The sequence below is a fragment of the Mirounga angustirostris genome, unplaced genomic scaffold (genome assembly GCF_029215605.1).
Source record: "Mirounga angustirostris isolate CCGP_5_RB_7025 unplaced genomic scaffold, mMirAng1.0.hap1 SCAF_42, whole genome shotgun sequence".
In the NCBI taxonomy this organism is placed as follows: domain Eukaryota; kingdom Metazoa; phylum Chordata; class Mammalia; order Carnivora; family Phocidae; genus Mirounga; species Mirounga angustirostris.
In genome coordinates, this window is record NW_026991750.1 from 66,880 (window position 1) to 87,187 (window position 20,308).

At 51.3% G+C, this 20,308-nt stretch overlaps 1 protein-coding gene across 2 annotated transcripts in view; it reads right to left on the reverse strand.

Annotated features, from left to right (window-relative positions):
- Nucleotides 1-1,040: 1,040 nt before the first annotated feature.
- Nucleotides 1,041-20,308, reverse strand: part of CACNG5 (calcium voltage-gated channel auxiliary subunit gamma 5) — a 42,774-nt gene continuing 23,506 nt past the window's right edge. The window contains exons 2-7 of one of the 2 annotated variants that reach the window (XM_045888016.2): nt 17,076-17,161; nt 13,040-13,279; nt 11,470-11,556; nt 9,588-9,728; nt 6,309-6,454; nt 1,041-6,072 (exon numbers count right to left, since the gene is read on the reverse strand). In XM_045888016.2, the coding sequence (XP_045743972.1) occupies nt 5,815-6,072; nt 6,309-6,454; nt 9,588-9,728; nt 11,470-11,556; nt 13,040-13,235 (828 nt within the window). In that variant the 5' untranslated portion in view covers nt 13,236-13,279; nt 17,076-17,161 and the 3' untranslated portion in view covers nt 1,041-5,814. Of the gene's footprint in view, nt 6,073-6,308; nt 6,455-9,587; nt 9,729-11,469; nt 11,557-13,039; nt 13,280-17,075; nt 17,213-20,308 lie in introns of both variants that reach the window. The other variant, XM_064583857.1, reaches the window with a different exon arrangement.

Sequence of the window (20,308 nt, forward strand, 5' to 3'; positions counted from 1 at the left end):
ACTGAGGTTTGGGGTGATTTGTCATGACTGGAGCATGTGGTCACCCCTTCCCCTTGCCAGATGGTGGTTTAGGAATGGGCACATGACCCCAGAGGTGGAGACTTAGGGGTCTTTGTTCCTAAGAAAGCCACAGAAGAGATAGTCCTTCTCTTCCTTCTGATGTTGTTGCATCTTGATATGACCCTTGGGATTGCTGCCACCATCTTGATACCAACCTGAGGATAAAGTCAACTCCAAGGACAGCACAACCAAGAGATGAAAAGAATTTGGGTACTTGATGGCATCATTGAGCCTCTGAATTAGCCAGTCCTTGAACCCACACCTACTCTTGGCCTTCCTGATGTGAAAATAAAAAAATACTTCTATTGTTTAGAGCAGTTTGAATCAAATTGTTACTTGCTGTTGGAATGTCCTATTTGTTGGTGCTGCATAAGCCAGAATCCAATCTCCACGAACTTTGAAAAGGGGGGATCTCAAGGCCAAAGTCAGTGAGCAATGGGGAATATCAGATATGCTCCCAAAACTGCTTCTTGCTGGTGAGGAGAGAGCAAAAGGGGTGGGAAGAAAGCCCTTTCTAGGCTAAGCACAGGATGAGGGATTGGAGGGGGGCACAGCAAGTCAGCTCAGCCAGGGGCATAGAGATGGTGACTCTGAACCAGTGCTCAGCCCCGAGCCAGCACATCTGCTTCGCTGGGCACCACCAGGATTCCCATCTAAGTTCTCACTCAGGCTCACTCCTTCCCAGGGAAGAGAGGCTGAGGAGGCTGTCCATCTTGTGGGTGGAGAAACTGAGGCCTGAAATATGCCACTGGACTGAGATCCTTCCTCTGGCCCTTGGAAGGCTGGCTTGGGACTCAGCAAAGGAAGCTACATGTCTTATCCCTGAACCCTCAGCCCACTGGGGTAACCAGTCACCACCTCGTCTGCCAATCAAGGCCACGGCTGAGCTCCTGGCACCATTTCTAGGACGAGCTTTTCCAGGCAACTGTCAGTTCCCTCCCCTCACCCAACTCCCACCTGGAAACTTTCATATCCTGACAGACACAGTCACATTTCGGACACCTTTCAGCAGGGAATGGTCTTTCTTGCCTTTCCTTTTGCATGAAAGTGGTGCCTCTTGACCTTGAACCTTCTCTTGAACCTCTAGAGTTGGCTCAACAGGGCCTCACCTGCCACAGTGCTGTCCAGGGAAGCAGATGTTGGATTGAGAGAATCCAATCTCTCTCCCTCTGGCTGAGAGAAAGGAAGGGGGCAGCTGAGTTCTGTCTTCGAGACCTCCGTCCCCTCCTCCTCCTGCTACTCTGGGGCCTGCCATGTGCGCTCCATTATACACAATCTTGTTCTTCTTTGGGGCCCCCAAACATCTGCTCTCTTATATAAATTCTGCATTCTTTGGGTGTCATCTGGGTGCCCCTGGCAGGGGGCAGAAGCTGGGGGTCCATCATTTGAGCTCGGCTGAGTTTTGCCTATAAAACTTAGAATCTTTTGAGCTGGAGACAGAGCCTGAAGATGATTTTTTCCAACCCCCTCGTTATATGAATGAAAAAAGTAGGTCCCGAGGCTGCTGACCACCCACAGAAGGTGGAGCAGTGCCCAGCAGGGAGCTCAGGCCCACTGCCTCCCTGGGACCAGCAGAGCAGAGGGGCTCACTGTGTACAAATACTCAAGGACAGTCTCCCTAGGCAGAAAACTTTGGCTCAGAAGTGGACGGGGAGATTAAGCTTTAGTACACACGAGAAAGCCAAGGCAGGTCCTGGGAGAGTGTGACCTGTCCAAGGTCACAGAGCAGAGGTCTAGGATCCCAGTGCAGTTGTAGGTGGGAATCCAGAGACCATAGTTCTGCCAAGAGGAAGGGCCCGAGGCCCCCAGTGTCCATCCTGGGTCCTGAGGGGCTATGGCCCAGCTCTGGCTCACCACCCTCCACCCCTGTGGAAAGTGTCTGCTCTGCACATGGCAGCCACCGAGCCTTGCTGTCAGGGCCGAGCTCACACTTGCAGTGCACGGTGGGTCCTGGCATGTCTGGCACATTCAGTGGAATCCAGTCTTTTACCTGTATCCACTCACCAAGTGAAGCGTTTGTGTTCCAGAGGTTAATAAACCTCTCATGGGTTGTATTCGCATGTGAGCATGTACTGCCTGAGTGTGGGATACCAGTCAAGACTGGGGAGAGCACAAACAAACTCCATGCACTCATCAGGAAGATGGGCTCAGTTGGAGGGGCAGTCTGCAAAGGAGCAGAGCCCGGGGCCTGGCTGTGCACGGCGGGGCCTGGCTGGGCTGACTCCCCCCACGCCCCCAACCTATCCTGCAATTCTTAAGATGGAATGCCATTTCTCCCGCTCTCCTCTGCCCTTCATCCACTTGTGATGTTTAATTTACTGTGTCAGCTTGGCTGGGCCATGGTGCCCACATATTATTCTGGCAGTTTCTGTGAAGGTGTGCTTTGGATGAGATTGACATTTAAATCAGTGGACTCTGAGTAATGCAGATTACTCTTTATAACGTGCTGAGCCTCGTTCAATCGGTTGAAGGCCTAAATAGAACAAAGACTGACCTACCCCGAGCAAGAAGGAAATACACCAGCAGGCGGGCCTTCAGACTCAAACTGCAACTTTCCCTTGAGTCTGCAGCCTGCTGGTCTCCTCCATCTGATTTTGGATTTGCTAAGCCTCCACCACCATGGGAGCCAATTCTTTGAAATAAATGTCCCTATGTACATCCCATTGTATATCTCTGGAGAACCCTAATACACCACTTTTATTCAGGGAGAAAGGAGAATTACCCAAATGTTAAGGAGGGGCTCCCCTGACCCATCACTGAGAAGCTGGTGGCTCTTATGGATTTGTCCCCAATGCCCCCATCAACTCAGTCCACAGCCCTGAAAACAGACCTTTGAAAGCCATCTGGTGGGGCAGGGGGTGTCATTGAGTCCCCCCTGGGGTAAGGAGGAGGCTGGTGAGTTCCACGTGGGAGGGAACCAGCAGTTTCGGAATTATTCTTGTCCAACCACTGGTAACCCTGAGTGCTTTTCTAGTCCAGTATTTATCAGATTTCAGTTTATTACCCTCCCTCCCTCTCCAAGTTTTTGAAGGTGAGAAAAAAAAATCTCAAGGTGTTTTCTTCAAGTGCTTGAAGAAACGAAGGATCATCAAGTGCATTGGGAAAGGACCCTAATTATATTTTCTGAGTTTATGCACTTTAATATTTGATTAAAACATTTGATTGTGGAGAGAGGCTGCAAATAGGCCCCCAGTTCTGAGATTAATGGATAGACGGAAAGGGAACTGTAACAGTTGTGCAACGATTGATCTATCCCCTGTCTCTCATGAGGGAAGATAATGACTTAAGCATAAACTGCACCCTCCCAAGGCACGAGGTGCTTGACTTAGCAGCCCAGCCTCCAGGCCAATAAAGGCTCATCCTAATGATGTCACAGTCAACAATCAGCTCATGTTTAGGAGTGGGTTCTATTTTTTCCTTGTACACACACACAAGCCTGGCATAGTGACAGAGAAAGGGAGCTTAAGGGACAGAAAAGTGCATTTTGGGAGGGTAATTACATTGACCAAAACAGGAGAAAAGCACATCTAAACAACCGTCCAGTTTGGAAATGCCGCCTAGTGAGTCTGCACGTACACTAACCGATTCCTTTGCTATGGAGGAGAACGTGGTTTCCGTTTTATTCTGTGAAGAGTAACCAGAGTACGGCAGTCGTTTTAAGGTGCCAATGGCCTGGGACGTTGGGTTGGGTTTATGGTCGCTATCAGTTTCGAGGCAAGGATTGAAAAGTCACATTTGATGACAACCTGGAGCTTTGTACACAAGGCTGAATCACTAGAGTTGGGGGCGGGTGTGTGGGAGGGAGTGGCTTGGGGATAATTTGGGCCAAGCCCCTCAGAGCAGATGGGGTTGCCCAAGGATCCATGCTTTCAGGTGATGGCTAAACTGGGACCACAATCGGCTTCTCTCATCTTCCCCTCTACTGTGCTGTGAAGCACGTGGAATAACCCAGCTATGAAGTGACCCACCTGTACCTGCTGAACTGCGTGCACCTCCCTCCCAAAGTCCTATGTTGAGGCCCTCACCTGCAGAACCTCAGAATGTGACAGGGCCTTTAAACAGGGATGAATGAGGCTCTGAGGATGGGCTCTAATCTGCTCTGACTGGTTTCCTGGTGAGAGGGAACGTGGACCCCAGGGCATGCACACAAGCACGGAAAAGACCCTGTGAGGACACGCCATCTGCAAGCCAAGGAGAGGCCTTGGAAGAAAGCCAATCGGCGGCCATCTTGATCTCTGACTTCTGGTCTCCGGAACCGTGAGGAAAGAAATGTCTCTTGTTAGAGCATTTTGTTATGGCAGCTCTAGCAAACTAGGAGACTGTCTCGTCCAAGTCCGTACACGTGGATGTGTGGTCTTCTGTAGAGCTTTCCAGAGCCCAAGTGTTGCCCGCGGTGGCTCTGTGACCCTGGAACCTAACGCTATCTTAGAGAGCGAGAACAAGAGAGAAAAGCTGGCATGGCAGAAACACACAGCGGAGAGCCCGGCCTTGTTTTGCTACTCACAATCTCATAACCGGAAATGCATACACTGAGAGCTTGCCTGGAGAACTGGGGGGGTCACGTCCAGCAGTGGCCCTTCCACCGATCCTGTGGACTTCATGGAAGGTGCTTGGTACCTCCCAGCTCAGGTTTGCTACTAGGAAAATGGGCATCACCCTGCCTCATCTTCTGGAAGCATCTGGCTGCCTGCATATGTCCCCAGTCCAGGAAGCAGATACTGCCCTGTATTAGGATTAAATGACAACCCCCATATATTCACGGGCATCCAGATTATTCTAAGGCTGGCTTGTTTTGACTCAAAATGCACCAAGTGTTGGCAAATCCAGCTCCACACCCAGGCAGCCTCTTTGAAAGCTGCCTTCTACTTAGGTGGCATAGACGTGTATCTACATGGTTAGATTTTAGGGCCTTGGACAGGAAATACTGCCCATGTGAGCAGGGATAGTATCCCCCGGGCCTGAAACAGTGCCTGATAATACTAACTCGGACCAGCCAAAATCTGAAATTCTCCTTGTGAGAGTCACTTCTTGGGTTAAGGCATTAAAGACCCCTGTTGAATATGTTATAGGGGCCATACATATTAAGACATCATCAGCCATTAACACCTCTTTGTGACTTCATCAGTGTGGTCTCAGACCCACTCTGGACCCCTTAGGGACCAAGGCCCGGGCAGCTGAGTCCTGGTGGGAAGAGAGGAGGGAAGATTCACAGCTTATGGGGCAGAGGGGAGGGAGGGGAGAGCCCAGGAAGGTGTGCTGTAGGGACTGGTGTGGGTAACCAACAAGGATAAAGGATTTCACAAGGAACACTGCTTGGCAATGCTGAACCAGCCAGACCTCCATAGGAGAGTCACCTTTTTGGCCTGATGGCCCAGATCATGAGCAGGAGGGCCAGGCTAGTTGGTAGGCCCCCAGTTGGGTCTGTGTAAGGAACTCGGCCTAGGGCCATGAAGTTGGGTGTGTAGGGACAAATACGCAGCAGGAACAGCCAGTGATTGGCACTCAAGAGGCGGGGCCACACCCATGCTCTCAGCCAATCAGCTTGCCCGCTGGCTCCAGACTCCCCGACACCCACCCTGGGGCAGTTAGAGCTACTCTGGGGGAAGCTGTGGAGACAACGTGGGTCAAGTGACAACAGCGAAGCGCGAGGACAGCCTGGGCCTGGCAACCAAGGGCCTGGGGCTCACAGGCCATCAGGGGAGCACGGGAAGGGCTATCTGGCTGTCCACAGTCCAGGGAGGAAGGTGGTGAGGCTCAGCAGGGGGAAGATGACATCTGGTCATAGTCGGGGCACTTGAGCAACGCTGGGTAGTTGCTGTTCATCTGCAGGGAGGCGTCACTGGAGATGTCGGAGGGGCTGCGGCCCCGGACCCAGGCGTCCGGGTGTAGGAACTGGCCTGAGTAATCCGAGCAGTTGCTCAGGCGAGGCCGGTAGAAGCCGGGGTGGGGCCTGTACAAGTCCTCGGCGGTGTACCGCTTCATGAACAGGTACACGGACATCACCCCCGCGCTCTACAGGGAGGAGAAAGCAGAGGGGCGCTCACTGCTGGGGCCCTGGTCTGGCTCCCCAGCTGGGGGCTGGGGTCTGCACAGGATGCGGCCACTGGAGCAGCTGAAGCCCTGGGACAGAGCGGGGATGTCCTGGACAAGCGGGCCTGGGGAAGGTGGGAGAGTGACACGTTCTGGGGAGGAAGAAGGGCAGCAGAGAGGGTGGGGCCGGGGCCCCCTGCCTGTCGGGGGAGGTTTACCTCCGTCAAAAGGAACGAGATGGCAGCGAAGGCGAAGGACCACCCGTACTTATAGTTGAAATAGGTCTCTGTGTCCTTGGTCCTGTTGAGCATCTCATCGTTGATGCCGGAGATGTAGAGCACGAGGCCCACCACCAGAGAGAGGCCTGTATCAAGGCAAGGGGCTGCTTAGTGAAGAGGCCCCAGGGCCTTTGCTGATGGAGCACCCACCTCCCCTTGGGGTTCAGGAAGAAAGCCTCATTTGGGGCTTGAGGGAGAGCAGGAGCTTTCCTCCTAAAGACCTTGTTTAGACCATTACCTTCTAGAAAGCAGATAGTTGCAGGGAAGAAAGCTCCCTGTCCAGCCACCTTCTGAGCCACGGAAGCCCCATGGCTGTCACCCCACCTGCCCACCCATGGGGATCACCTGTCAGACATACTTGCCTAAGCCCTGTCCCCAGACTTTCTGGGTCACTTGGCCTGGGCAGGGGCCCTGGCACTGGGTTGTCTTAAAAGCTCCCCAGCTGATGCTAAGGTCAACTAAGGGTGTGAACCACTGAGCTAGCAAGTGGCCTTTGGTAAACTGAAGAATAAGACAGGCTCCCTTGGCAGAGGCAGCCAGGACCTCCGATCCCTATCTCCTTAACATCCTTGTGGAGACTAAGTGGCCCACGGTCTTCACAGCGCCACTGACCATGGGGGAGGCATACTGAAATCCTATGGTAGGAGGGGTAAAGTGAGTTTGTCCAGATTCTGGAAAGCGATAACTCAAGAGGCCATTGGGGCCCAAACTCCTGCTCTCTTGTGCAAGTGACTGCCTCAGGCACCGGTCCCTTGGTTAGTTACTGTCACTGAATTAGGACATAATTAATTACTCTGTTTTGAGCTGTTCAGGCTTAATTCCACTCACATGATTAAACTAGGGCATCTTGAAGGAGGAACATTAGAGGAAAAGAGGTGTGATTCGAGCCTTCCTTGGCACTTAATTCATGCTGCCATCATTGCTGGCCCAAGGGAATCTTCTCTGTTGTTATCATTAAAACAACTTCGCATGGCCCCGTTCATTCTGAGATTTCTGATCCTGTTGCCTGCTGCTGGAAAAACCTCAGGTGCCTCGAAGCTACTCTATGGCCTTGACTCTTGTCAAGTTAGAAAGATAAAGGAAAAGTTTAACCCCTGAGTCTGTACCTCTTAGACTAGGTGGAAATATCACCATGCAGAAGGCAGGCCAAGGACATCGCAGGTGCCCAATAAATATTTGTTGGATTGATGGATGGAAGGGTGGATGGAAGAGTGGTGTGTCAGTTGAAAAAAAGATGGACAGATGAATGGAAGAAAGGATGGAAGGAGAAAGAAGGAAAGAAGGAAGGAAAGAAGAAAGAAGGAAGGGAAGGAGGGAAGGAAGGAAGAGAGGAAGGAAGGAAGGGAGGGAAGAAAGAAGGAAAGAAGGAAGGCGGGAGGGAGGGAGGGAGGAAGAGAGCTATACTGATAAGAAAATGTTGAGAAAAGGAATCTAAACTGGCTTGGGAATCAGGTGGCAATCAGAATACCTGGTGCCCAAGAGCTATTCTTACTGCCCTCCCCTCCCCTCCCCTTTGTCCCTTCCTTCCTTCCATCCATTATCCAAGCCATCCACCTACCCATCTTCCATCTGAGCATCTCCTCCCTAGGCCCTCCCTTGTCAATGTGTCCAGGGCTCCAGGGCACCTAAAATACATGCTCTGAGGGTCACTCTTCTGTCTGAAGTATTATCTCTAAAAGCAAAGGTCCTCCTGAAAATGTATAGGTCACCTTAAAGGGGAGAAAGAACCTATCTTTATTTCCCACATTCTCTTGCCTTCTCACTCTGTGCACTCCCCGTGAGTAACCTCATCTCTACCCATGGTTCCCTCTCCTACTCCCTAAGAGGTTAGCTCTTAATCTCTATTTTGGGTCCAGGCCCCTTCCACAAGCCTCTGACCTTTAGCAGTCTTTGGGACACCTCCTCCCAGATGTTACATGGACACCTCAAACTCAGCATTTCCCACACTAAACTCATGAACTTGGCCCAAATTTGCTTCTTCTCCTGTGGTCTCTAGCTCAACCATGGATGCGTCATTCACCCACTGCCTAAACAAGAATTTGGCACCATCCTTGACTCTTTCCTTAAAGCCTAGTCCTTGTCCTATTGAGTTTATCTCCCAATGTCACCTGAATCCTCTCATTTCTCTCTTCTCTGCTATCATCCCCTTCATGTGGGCCACCATCACCTCTCTCCTGTGCTACTGAAATAGCCCCTCACCTGCTCTCCCTGCCCCTGTGTTGCTTCCATCCTTCCCTCCATTCCCCGGAGTGGTCATTTTAAGATCCCCAAATATGATCATATCGTCATCCCTTAGCTCAAAATCCTTCTGAGGTTTCTCACAATGTCCCAAATCCTCAGATGCCTTCCCGTCTCCCCTCCCGCCACATTCCACTTTACACTCCTGCCATAAAGCACCATGAACTCCCCAATGCTTTATCCTCTCTCTTTCCTCCAGGCTCCCTTTCCATCCCCACTCTCAACCTTACTCCTTTACCTAATTCATCCTTCAGCTCCCCTTCTGGTAGTCTTATCTGACCAACCGTTGGTCTGAATTTCAGTCACTGCTCTTGGCCCCCATAGGAGTCCTTGCTTGTCCTGCTATGTTCATATTAGTAAATCTATTTGTTTATATCTCCCATTCTGCTGACGTTTTTGTGGGCAGTGATGCCAGCACCCAGAATAAGGCCTGGTAGATATAATTCATGAATGAATGAATGAATGAATGAGTGAAACTCAACCTGGTGTCTCTCCAGGAAGACAGATTCATGTTTAAGGGACCTGGGTATGGGTGTGACTGGAAAGTCAAGGGGACAGTAGGAGTCTCCTGACGATAGCTGAGGGCTAGGAGTGAAGGGGCCATGATTCCAAAGGTAGATTGTACTTACCTTTCATGCAAAATCAGGAAGAAATAGCCCCTTCAAAAATAAGAATGCTCATTATTGGTAGAATCAAGAAGTCAGAGGTGGTGACAATGGGGAGGGAGGAGAGAGCCCCGGGTTCTAATCCCAGCTCTACCCCAGGTGAGCCTATCAGGTCTTTCCTCCTCTGGGGGTCATGGATGGGCTCGAGGTCATCAGAGGCCTCCCTCACTCCAACTCGGTTCTACCTGGGGCACAGACTCAGCTGCTCCCATGCCAGGGGCTGACCCACAGCTGTGACCACACTTCCCAGAGCAGAGCCGTGGAGGAGTCAAATGTCGAGAGTCGAGAGTGTGTGAAAGAAAACAGTACAACTTACCTGAGAGAATAAAAAAGATGCCAGAGACAAAGGCCAGTATTGTCCTGTGGGGACGGATGTGTCCGATGTTGCTCAGGATAAACCCAATGAACATGAAGAAGAGGCTGACCAGGGGGAACGGTGTGGCTGAGCGAATCATTTCTAATTGAGGGGACAAGAGGACACCGTCAGCCTCCCGTGGCCTCACCTACTTACCTCCCTTCCCAGGTGTTCCTGGCAGTGTCTGCCAACTGGTGCCCCAAGCCCCCTGGCCGGCATGAGCTCTCTGGGCTCCATCCCCTCCTTGGGCGGCCCAGGGATCTCCCAGTGCTGGCAGGGCTTGCGTCTCTGAGGCAGGGTTGGGAGGGCCGACGCTGCCAACATGCTTCTGTCTTTTCTTCCAGCACAAACTGCTCCCTCCTGGGCAGCCAGTATGGCAGCCATGGAAGGGCCTTGTCACTCACCTCACTTCCTCTCCTGGGGTCATGCACCCTCTCCAGGGACACAGGCATCTATCTCTGAGGGGTGCTGTAGACAGTTCCTGGCCTCTGTTGTCTTCAACTTATAATTACTTGGGGGATGGTCTGCCTAATGAATGTATCTTGTCTTTGCCCTTGGTTCCCAAGCAAGAACCTCCAAATCCCTGGAATTTCCCAAGTGAGAAGAGTGTCCTTGATATTCATGGTGGGCCCCTCGACTACCCCTGAGATTCTTCCAATCAGCTGACTCAGGACAGGGCTGGAAAGACCAACCATGTGATTAGATGGTTGGGGTTTTGAGCCACGTGATCCAGGCCTGACTCTGGGAAGGGGGGAGGGGTCTGGAGACTGTGTTCAGTCACGTGGTGGACAGCTCACTCAAACACACCTCCATAATGAAACCCAATAAATACTCGGCACCAAAGCCTGGTTGGGTTTCCTGGTTAGTGAACACATCCATGTGTCAGGATGGTGAGGCATCCTGATTCCACGGGGAGAAGACATGGAGGCTCGGCATTCAATGCCCTCCCAGATCTGGCCCTATGTGCCTCCTCATCTGGCTGGTCTTGATCTGAACCCTTTATAATAAAACTGTGATAGGAAGTATAGTGCTTTCCTGAGTTCTAGGACTTGCTCTAGCAATGTTTTGAACCTGAGGGAGTCACAGGAACCTCTGACTTGTAGCCAGCTGGTCAAAAATGCCAGTGGCCTTGGGGGTCTTCTGAACTTCCAGCTGGTGTGGGAAATGAGGGAAGTCTGGTTGGGGTACTGAGTCCTTAGCCTAAGGCTAAGGGGTGATTGTATCAGAACTGTATTGCAAGCCCACACTGGGGTCAGAATAGACCCTGGTAAGGCAAAGGCCATGAAGTTAATCTTCTTGGGCGCCAGAGAGTTTGCATCAGTTCCCTGAGTGCTGTGGTTTGGATGCGTAGGGTGGAGCCCTCATGAGTGGGATCGATGCCTTTATAAAAGAGACCCCACGGAGCTCCCTTGCCCCTTCCTCTGTGTGAGAACACAGCAGTAAGGCACCAGCTATGAGCCAGGAGAGGGCCCTCACCACAACATGATCCTGCCGGCCCCTTGATCTTGGACTTCCAGCCTCCATGACTGAGAGAAATAAATTTCTGTGGGTCAGAAACTACCTGGTCTGTGGTATTTTGCTACGGCAGCCCACACAGACTAAGACACGAGGCAGAATGCCCTCTCCCTTGCCTGGGCCACAAGACTTGGGAGACTCCAGCAAGCTGTCATCACCACTGGAAGAATAATTGGCAGAGAAAGCTCTGGTGAGCTGAGGCCAACCCCACCAGCTGATTCGAAGGGCATTAGTGCTTGAGAAGCAAGCTGGTCACCCTGCCTCTTCCCCCTGCCCTGCTCTGCTCTGTCTAGCCAGTGACCCAGGTCAGAAAGTCTGAGGCACCTACTTAGAACATTGACTGTGGACTCTGATGTCAACTGAGTGTTCATGGGCATCACATACTCTATGGTGAAGCAGCGTCCCCGCTCCTCACCTGTGAAGACAAGAATCATTTGCATTTCCAGGTTATTCTTGAACATGGATGTGAAGTTCATACATTCAAATGATATCCCCAAATGCTTCTGGGATCTTTGGCCCACTGTGTTTGCGCCTGGGCTGGATCTAAATCTCGGGGGTCCCATCCCTGGCTAGTGACCCACAGTAGGGGTGGGGGTGTCTCCTGACATCACATCTTTCCTGGAGAAGCAGCACTGTGAATGTGGACCCAGGCACCAAGAGTCACATGAAAAGAAGTCTGCACTACAAACTTGAGGTTGAGAGACACATCCGGTGGCCATCTTGTTGCTTTGGGGCAGACTCAGCTGATGATGGCACATGGCTGGCTTAGATTCCCCAGCAGGGATGTCACGGAACAGAACCCCCAAAGCCTTCTCAATCATTTTGGAAGCCAGACCCTAGTGACTTCAAATTCTCCTTCAGATTTAAGTAGAGACTGATGCTACATAGTTTCAGAAAGTGGGAGGTGAGGTCAGTGTCAGATGCCATTTCCAAAGTCACCAGGAGGCCAGGCCTTGAGGTGTCCTCCATGCTGGATGCTGCTGGGCGCCAATCACCACCCTCATTTTCCAAAGCCCTACTATAAAGCTGGGAGGACCACATGCTCCCTCTGTCCTGTGTACATGTAAAGTGCCAGGGGCCCTTCTAGAAAGGCTCAGTGATCACCCTGTGGGGATTCCAGCCAGCTCAGGCTTGCGACCAGTCAGTCTCACAGAGCATGGAGATGCTCTTCTTGTGCAGGTTGGTTCTGGGCTATGATAAAGGGATAAAGACAGAGTGCTTGGAATAGCAACTCAAGGGTTCCAGAGAAGTCCTCGAGAACTGGAGGGAGGCCCAGATAGGTGGGATCAAAGCCTGCACCATCTTGCAAATTTGGAAGGACGTACACCTGGGTTTTCTCTTTCCCATTTCACGGAATTGGAACAGAGAAACTGCCAAGTCTTTCCCATTCTGTAAACGAGTGGACCTGTAATGTTGAGTCAAGGAGACTTACTTTGCCTCCCTGGGTCTTCATTTGCTTATTTGTAAAGTGGAAATAATAAGTCCTGCTTTGGAGTGTTGTGGGGAGGCACTGAGATCAATAATTCCACGGGCTAAGGCACACAAGGGCGGTTCCAGACCCGTGGGAGGCCAGCCTCATTCAGCCTGGGAGGCAGAGTATGGGGAAGTGTGGGGAAGGTGTGGCTACATTTATCTCTCAGGTTGGAGGGACACAGGTCCCAGGGATGACAGGACCTGCTCCTGGACACTCTGACTCAGGGCTTACGTTTGGAATGGGCCCTGGTTGCTGCAGGGAGCCCCACCCAGAATTCACAAGGGCCATCTCTGGTGAACTGCCCCCTCCCAGTGGGGGCATCTCTTCCCAACGGGGGCTATCGGGCAGGTTTTCCGGGGGGGGGGCGGGGCAAGGGCTGCTCCTGTCTCTGAGAGAGGGCTGTCCCAACCTGGGGTGCCCTTACCTGCGAGGAAGCAGACACGCCACAGGCCCGAGTGCAGGGACATCTTGATTTCCATGCTCTGGTTCTGGGGCAGGACCACACCCTCCTCCAGGTAGAGCCAGTAGTCGGTGCTGACTGCGATGCCCAGGAGACCCAGGCCACAGACAGCAAAGACGCTGCTCAGCAGGGTCAGGGCCTTCCTCCCGCAGCCACTCATCTTCCCAGAGGTCGATGGGCGGCCTGCGGCCAAGGAAGTGGGCTCTGGAGGCAGGAGAGAGGGTAAGCCCCTGAGGAGGCCAAGATGCAGGGCCCGGAGGAGGTAACTCAAGTCAACCCCGCTTGGCTAACCAGATGCAGAAAGACCCACAGGCCAGCTCCTGGATGCCAGGCCACTATGGGGGTGCTTCCTCTCCCCCTGAGGAATTCACAGCCTTCTGGACAGGCTACTACAAGGGTCCCCCTTTCCTCTCTGGGAGCCCCCCTTGCTGGATACCACCATTCATTCATTCATCTGCAGCAACCCACGGTGCCCACATGGAAGACAAGATGAACAGCACACTCTCCTTGCCCTCGAAGAGTTCCCGTTAGAAGAACAAAGGTACCACCAACACAATTAAAATGCAGCTTGAGATCTCCCATGGAGGCATGAACTCTGCGGGGTGGACTTCTCTGTGTTAAGAAGGACTCTGAGCAGGATGCAGAGGGGGAAGCAGCCACGGCCTTAAGAAAAGGCAGAGGGGCAGAGAAGGCCTCTTGGGAAGGTGTCTTCCTCACGGACTCTAATGAGTTGTAGTTCTGGGTCAGCCCAAGTCAAAAAGCCACACCACAGTCCAAACCCAATGGGCCTCTAAAACCATCTGACCTTGCGGGCTCAGCAGGTGGTATTGGCGGGAGCCAGCTCTGAACCAGCTCAAGGCCGAGAGTCTATGCAAGGGGCGCTGTGAGCCCCCTACCGATACCTGCCACGGCCAGGTGTGGGCTCGCGCAGGGAAAGACCGACAGTAGGGCAGACAGAGGCCAGCCTCTACAGAGCCCACAGCCCAGCTCAGGGCTTCCGCTCACTGGTCGCAATCTAGAAACATCCGGGGAGCATCTAAAAATCCCTCCAGCCTGGGTGTCCCTCTGAGGGATTCTGGGGCAGCTGGCCTCCTACGGGGGCAGGGGTATCCTGCAGGTGCTCTCAGCGATTCCAACGTGCGGCCCAAGTGGAGAACGATTGATCTTTGCTCCTCAGAGTGTGATCCATGGACCAGCAGCATCGGCCTCACCCCAGAGCTTGTTGGAAAGGCAGAATCCCAGGACCTTCCAACTTTCTAAACCAGAATCTGTATTTTAACAAGATCTAGGTGAGCTGCGGATCTGCTGAAGTCTGAGGGGCTCTGAGCCAGCAAACAAGAAACCACGCTACAAAGCAGTAAGTGTTCTGATGGGGAAAGCCAGGATATGATGAGAGCCCAGAAGAGGGTCACCTAGGGGGCTGTAGGGGGCAGGCAGAGCCATTTCTAGAAGGGGAGGGGGCCGGCAGAGCAAGTCATATGCCTGCAAAGTTGCCAGGCCGTCAGCATCTCTCACGGGCCCTTTTGCCGTCAGTCCTACAAAGTCAGGAATTCTGAAATGTTAATGGTCAGGAAAGAGTCAAGTGCCCCAGCGCCTGTGATGGGGAGGTGGGGATCACCCGCCGCAGGGCCCTATCCCAGCCGACTCGGCTGAGTCCTCGGAGAAGGGACAGAAGCCACGCTCAGGTCAGGAGGCTTGATTCGTCTGTGAAATCTGAGCTTGCTGTGGGAGAAGGGGAGGAACAGTGGGTGCTCTGTGCAACAAGGGGGGATGAACTGACCCCAGTTCCATAGCATCAGCCCTGCCCTATCAGCTAACCGCAGCAGAGTTGACTCAGCTACGGAGCGAGCCCCATGCTGGCTTCCTGGGGGTGTGCGTGAGAGCTTGGGGGCAAAGGCCTCCTGTCCACCAGGCCGCAGAGCACCATCCTTCCCGTACCGGCTTTGACAAAGGAGGGAAAAAGAAAATCCCCAGCCAGCCCCACCAACAAGCCAAGTCGTTCTGCATGCAGTGGGGTGGGAGGAGGGGTGGGACGGCCTGGCTCCCGACTGGGTTACGCACATCTAATAAAGCACCTACTCTGCTCTGTGACTCCATCATCATGGGCAGAAACCCGGGGCCCCCGGGGAGGGGAGAGGGGTGGGGTAGGCTGCCTGCAGGAGCCCCAGGGAAGTGGCCGCCTGGACTGCTGGGATGGGTAGTGACGAGGGAATGATAACTAAGACTTTTATAGCAGTTTGCAGTACTTTCCCTCACTTCTGAGGCTTGCAAAACCCTGAATCTGCCAGAGGGAAGGGAATTAGAAGCCCACAGGTGGTTGGCAGGGAGAAGGGAAGGAGAGGAGAAAAAGGGATTCGATCCCCAATGAGAACAATAGCTCTGTACGCTGCGAAGAGCCTTGAAGGGAGAGGTGGGACGACAGGACACAACCCGGTCACTAACTAGCCGTGTCGTGTTGAAACAGTAACCTTTCGGAGGGCCATTTTTTTCTCGAAGAGAATAACAATAAAAGCCAAAGTATATTGAATGTTCTCAACTGTTAGGCATTCTGCTAAGCACTTGACTCTCTATTTTAATCCTTATAGCCCTGTTACCGTCCCCACTTTATAGGTGAACAAACTGAGGATCAGAGAGGTTAAGAAACTTGCCCGAGAACACTCAGCTAGCAAGTGGTGGTGCCTGCCTTTGAACTTCACCCTGCCCCATTCCCGAGCCACCTTTACGAGTGTTTTCCAAAGCAGGTTCCATGGAGCACTATTCTAGTAAAAAGGACTCTGATGGGAAAAAAGCATGGGAAGCACTGCATCTAGGTCTCGAAGAATCATGTTGCACATTAATATGTTACAGGCCTGAAAAGCGTGTGCAGTTTCGCTCATTGCGGTGTTTTCCGAACTTCTGTGTCCACAAAATGGTGTCTGTTTCCGTGGTACCCACTTTGCGAATGCTGCTGCCACCCCCCCACCCCCTCCCCGCGTGAAGAATACCAAGCTCTCACCAGGCCACTCCGCAAACTTGCTGGGGGATTAAACGCAGCATGGATGCAGCGTGTTTTGTAAGGAATTAGCATCACACAGCAATGGGGTAACCAGCCCCCCCACCCCACCTGCCTTGCAGGGCGCACAGATCAGGGCTGAACGGCCAATTTTAACAGTAAGCTTGGCAGAGGGACAAAAAAAGACTCAGATCTGAGAGATCTCGGGAGGTGAGGGGGGAGAGGAGATTGGATCTGAAGCTATACATGCAGGAGAGAAAGGAAGAGGCTGAAGTGGACCCACCAACCACACTGCAGGAGCTGCCCGCGAAGCCTGGGGTGAGCTTGGGCAAAGGGAAAAGTCCCCTTCCAGAGTGCGTAACAAATCCAGGGGATGCCACGCAGAGTGAGAAATGGTCCCTCTTACCCATTACATAGTTGTATTTGTGCTTCTGTTCTGAAATCGTATTTACGTACAAATAAATATTATGAGCTGAGTACGGAAAAGCCCTTTGTGTAGAGTACCTCATTGGGACCTGACAACAACCCCGTAAGTAGTAGGTTGTATATGCCCCCATTTCATGGATGGGGAAACTGAGGCTCAGACATGTTCCACAGCCTACAGGACGTCACAGGTGGCTGACACCCGTGACCTGTGATTGATCTGAATTTAGGTCTAATTCCCAAGTTTATGCTATGGCTACATCATCTCCCTGCTGAAGGAATAAACAGGTTCAAGAAACTTGGGGTGAAGAGGCACATCCAGAGCAGGTCACTGGGGAATCTAGAAATGCATGGGACACAGTATTTCGGAAGATTGTCTTTGGAAATAGCCTAGTGCTACATAAAGGTGGTCTCCTGACCCTCCTGGGTTTCCTTTGGGGGAGTCAGCCAGCATATCCTCTCATATTGAGAGGCAAACTCTAACCCAGCATTTCTGTGATTCCCAAAACCACCTTTCAGGGCAGGAAGACTAACGTTTCCCTCAAAGCACATTTAAGAAAACCAGGGTCCAGAGGAGAGATTTACCTGAGATCGTACGGCCAGTTCTGTGGAGGGACAAGAGTGTGAACTGGAAAACTTCTGAATGCTGATCCAGTGCTTTTTCCTCTGTGCTGTACAGAAAATCGTAAGGCAGAGGAGGAACATTCATGCACTTGCCCACTCTGAAAGCAACACCACCGTTCACATTTTAGTTCCCAGCCTTTCTCCTGTGTGACTATGTGCTTGCACACAGATTCTTCCAGCCAATATCTTCAGTGGGTGGGGCAGGGACAGCGGTCCCCTGAAGACACTCTGGTCGGGAATGAATTCCCAGTTCCCACATAATCAGATCTTGGCTTTTCCCTCTCTTCCTTGTTTCTCCTTCTCACGAATCCTCTCCCTCGGCTATAGCACCCAGTTGATTCTTCTCAGGGGGGGAGGCAGACCTTTTTTTTTTTTTATAAGTTGCTACCACCAGACAAGATGTTTACTCTATAATATTAAGCGAATAAAGCTGGAGGTAAAACCCCATGTTTGCCAGGACCTCAACTATGAAACAAATTCATAGACTAGGAAGAAATAAACCAAAATGTTGATGGTGGATACTCCCAGGTCTTAAGGTTACGTGTATTTGATTTTCTTTATAGTGTTCTGTGCTCGACAAAGCTTCTTAAAAAAAAACAAACCCATATATCCAGAGAGGAAAACTAAAGATTAGAGTCATCAATTGTCCAATTGCTGCCCTTGTAAACAGAAATGGAAGGGCCCCAGTTAATTTCTGGGCTAGAGATGCCAAAAGGCAGTGCCATCCCTTGGAGCTTGGGGCCCAGAAGCACGGCAGCTTTGAGCCTTTTAAGATGATCGCCCTGGGGCCATTACCTCTAAGAATTAGCCTGTTAATTATCAGGAATTAACAGTCGCTAATTATCATCTGTGACTAGCAATTAGGGAGAAATGTCTTGTGGAGATTAAATTACTAATGGCACATTTCTCTGCCCAAGCCAATAATGAAGTGCTTAGGTGCTCAGAGATAGGTGAGCTTACAGGCATGAGTGAGTGCCCAGTTGGAGAACTGGGAGTGTGTGTGGTGGGGTGGACAGGGTTCAACTGGGGAGGAGAAAAGAAGTGGAAGGAGAATCCAATGCAGACATCCTGATCTCAGTTTCCCATAAACCCAGAGAAAACCCTGTAGTGCTTGATGAAGGGTTTGGGGTTTGGGGGTTCTTGACAGGGCTTCCAAGCCAGTTACAGCAGCTGCTTCTGTAAGCGGGTCTAAGTGACTTGGCGTCAGCTTGGCCAACACCCAGCAGAATGAGCTGGTGACCAGAGGACAGCCCTCAGTGGGCCTGTGGCTCTGCCTGCTTCCCCTCGTGCTGCTCCCCAGTACATTCTATGGTGGTTAATAAGTGACCACAGATTCTTTGACACTCCTCCCATTGAGAGGTGGGATCCATACCCCTCTCCTCCCCTTGAGTCAAGGCAGGTTTGTGATGACTTTGACCAACAGAGTCCATGGAAGTGATGCCATGTGACTTCTGAGGCTGCGTCACAGGAGGAGATGTAGTTTCTGCCTGGTTCTCTGGGGAGCCCCTGCAGGGGGAAGCCAGTGCCCAGGCAAGAAGTCCGACTCGCCTGAGATCACCAAGCTTTTGAGCAGGGTTTCTCAACCTTGGCCCTATTGACGTTTTGGGCTGGACACATCCTTGTGGTGGGGAGCTGGGATGTGCACGGCAGGATGGTCAGCAGCATCCCTGGCCTCCATCCACCAGATGCTAGTGCATGCACCCTGCTGCGAATAGACACAAATGCCCCTGGGTGGCAAAATCACCCCTGGTGGAGAACAATTGCTTTGGAGACTACAAGTAGGTGTTCTGGTCGGCAGCCTCAGCTGAGCTCCCAGCCATGGGACTGGGCCACCCTGGACACACCCAGCCTGGTGGAACTTTCTGATCACAGCAGCCCCAGCCAATGGTCTGACTACATCTGCCGGACAAATTCCAAACAAGAACAGCCCAGCTGAGCACTTCCCAGATTCCTGCCCAACAAAATCAGGAGCAGAATATGGTAGTTTTTTGTTTTGTTTTGTTTTGTTTTTCAGGGGCCTGAACTAACGACCCTGAGACCAAGATCTGAGCTGAGATCAAGAGTGGGACGCTTAACCGACGGAGCCACCCAGGCACCCCTGGTATTGTTGTTTTATACCATTGCGTTCTGAGGTAATTTGTTCTAAGGCAGAAGTTACCAAATAACTATAATTCACTTAATTAGCATCTCTTTCTCACTGCCTAAGTATGACATAAATCCCAAGTGGCCTGAGGTTCATAGTTTAATCCTAGACTTTACAGCTATGTTGGGGAGTGAATGGCACATGGGCTTTGGGACCAGGCAAATCCGAGCTGGAATGCCAGTTCTCCCATGTCACATCCTGGGCAAGTCACATGACCACTCTGAACCTCAGTATCTTCATCTGTAAAACAGGGAAAGCTTCAGAAGAATTGTTGTGAGGATTTATACAAGCGTAATCAAATAAGGCTGGGCCACCTCAGGCCATCTCTGTACAATGCTGCAGTCAGAAAGTGCCACCGCCTGACACCCAAAGAGCAGTGAACAAGGAAGAATGAATAGGGTGCATCTGTCCCTGAAAAGGGGCAAAATGTCCCAGACTTTCTCATCTCCATCCAGTTCTCCAATTTCCCTCTTAGCATGGCAACTGCTGCCTGCAGAATTGCCTTCATTTCTATCTCTGCCAAATTCCTACCCTCTCTTACCTCCCTATCATCTAAGGGATTTGGATTGGAGAGATTTTAGGTTCTTCACATTCAAGGAGCTAAAGTACTCTGAATGGTCATGTAAAAGGTGTCTTTATGGTGGGCACAGTGGTGTTTCTGTAGACACAGATAATAAATATAACATTAGCAAATGTGTATTGAATATTTAAGTGTCAAGTACATTAGAGGCTCAGCATCAGAAGGAAGTGTGTCACCTCAAGACTTGAAACCTTTTGGCATTGAAATAAATGGGTGGACACATAATAACATATAAAAACATATAAAAACCTACAGCTATAATACAGTTGGAAAATATAATGCTGTTTATGTAGCAACAAAATGGTAAACTATTGGGTAATAAACTTAACAAGTTATGTGCTAGTGCTATATAAAGAAACCCTTCAAACTATCAATAAACATAAAAGAAGACTCATAAATAAAATAATATATCATGTTTTTAGGTAGGGAGACAATGTCATAAAAATGTCAATGCTCTCTAAATTAATAGAT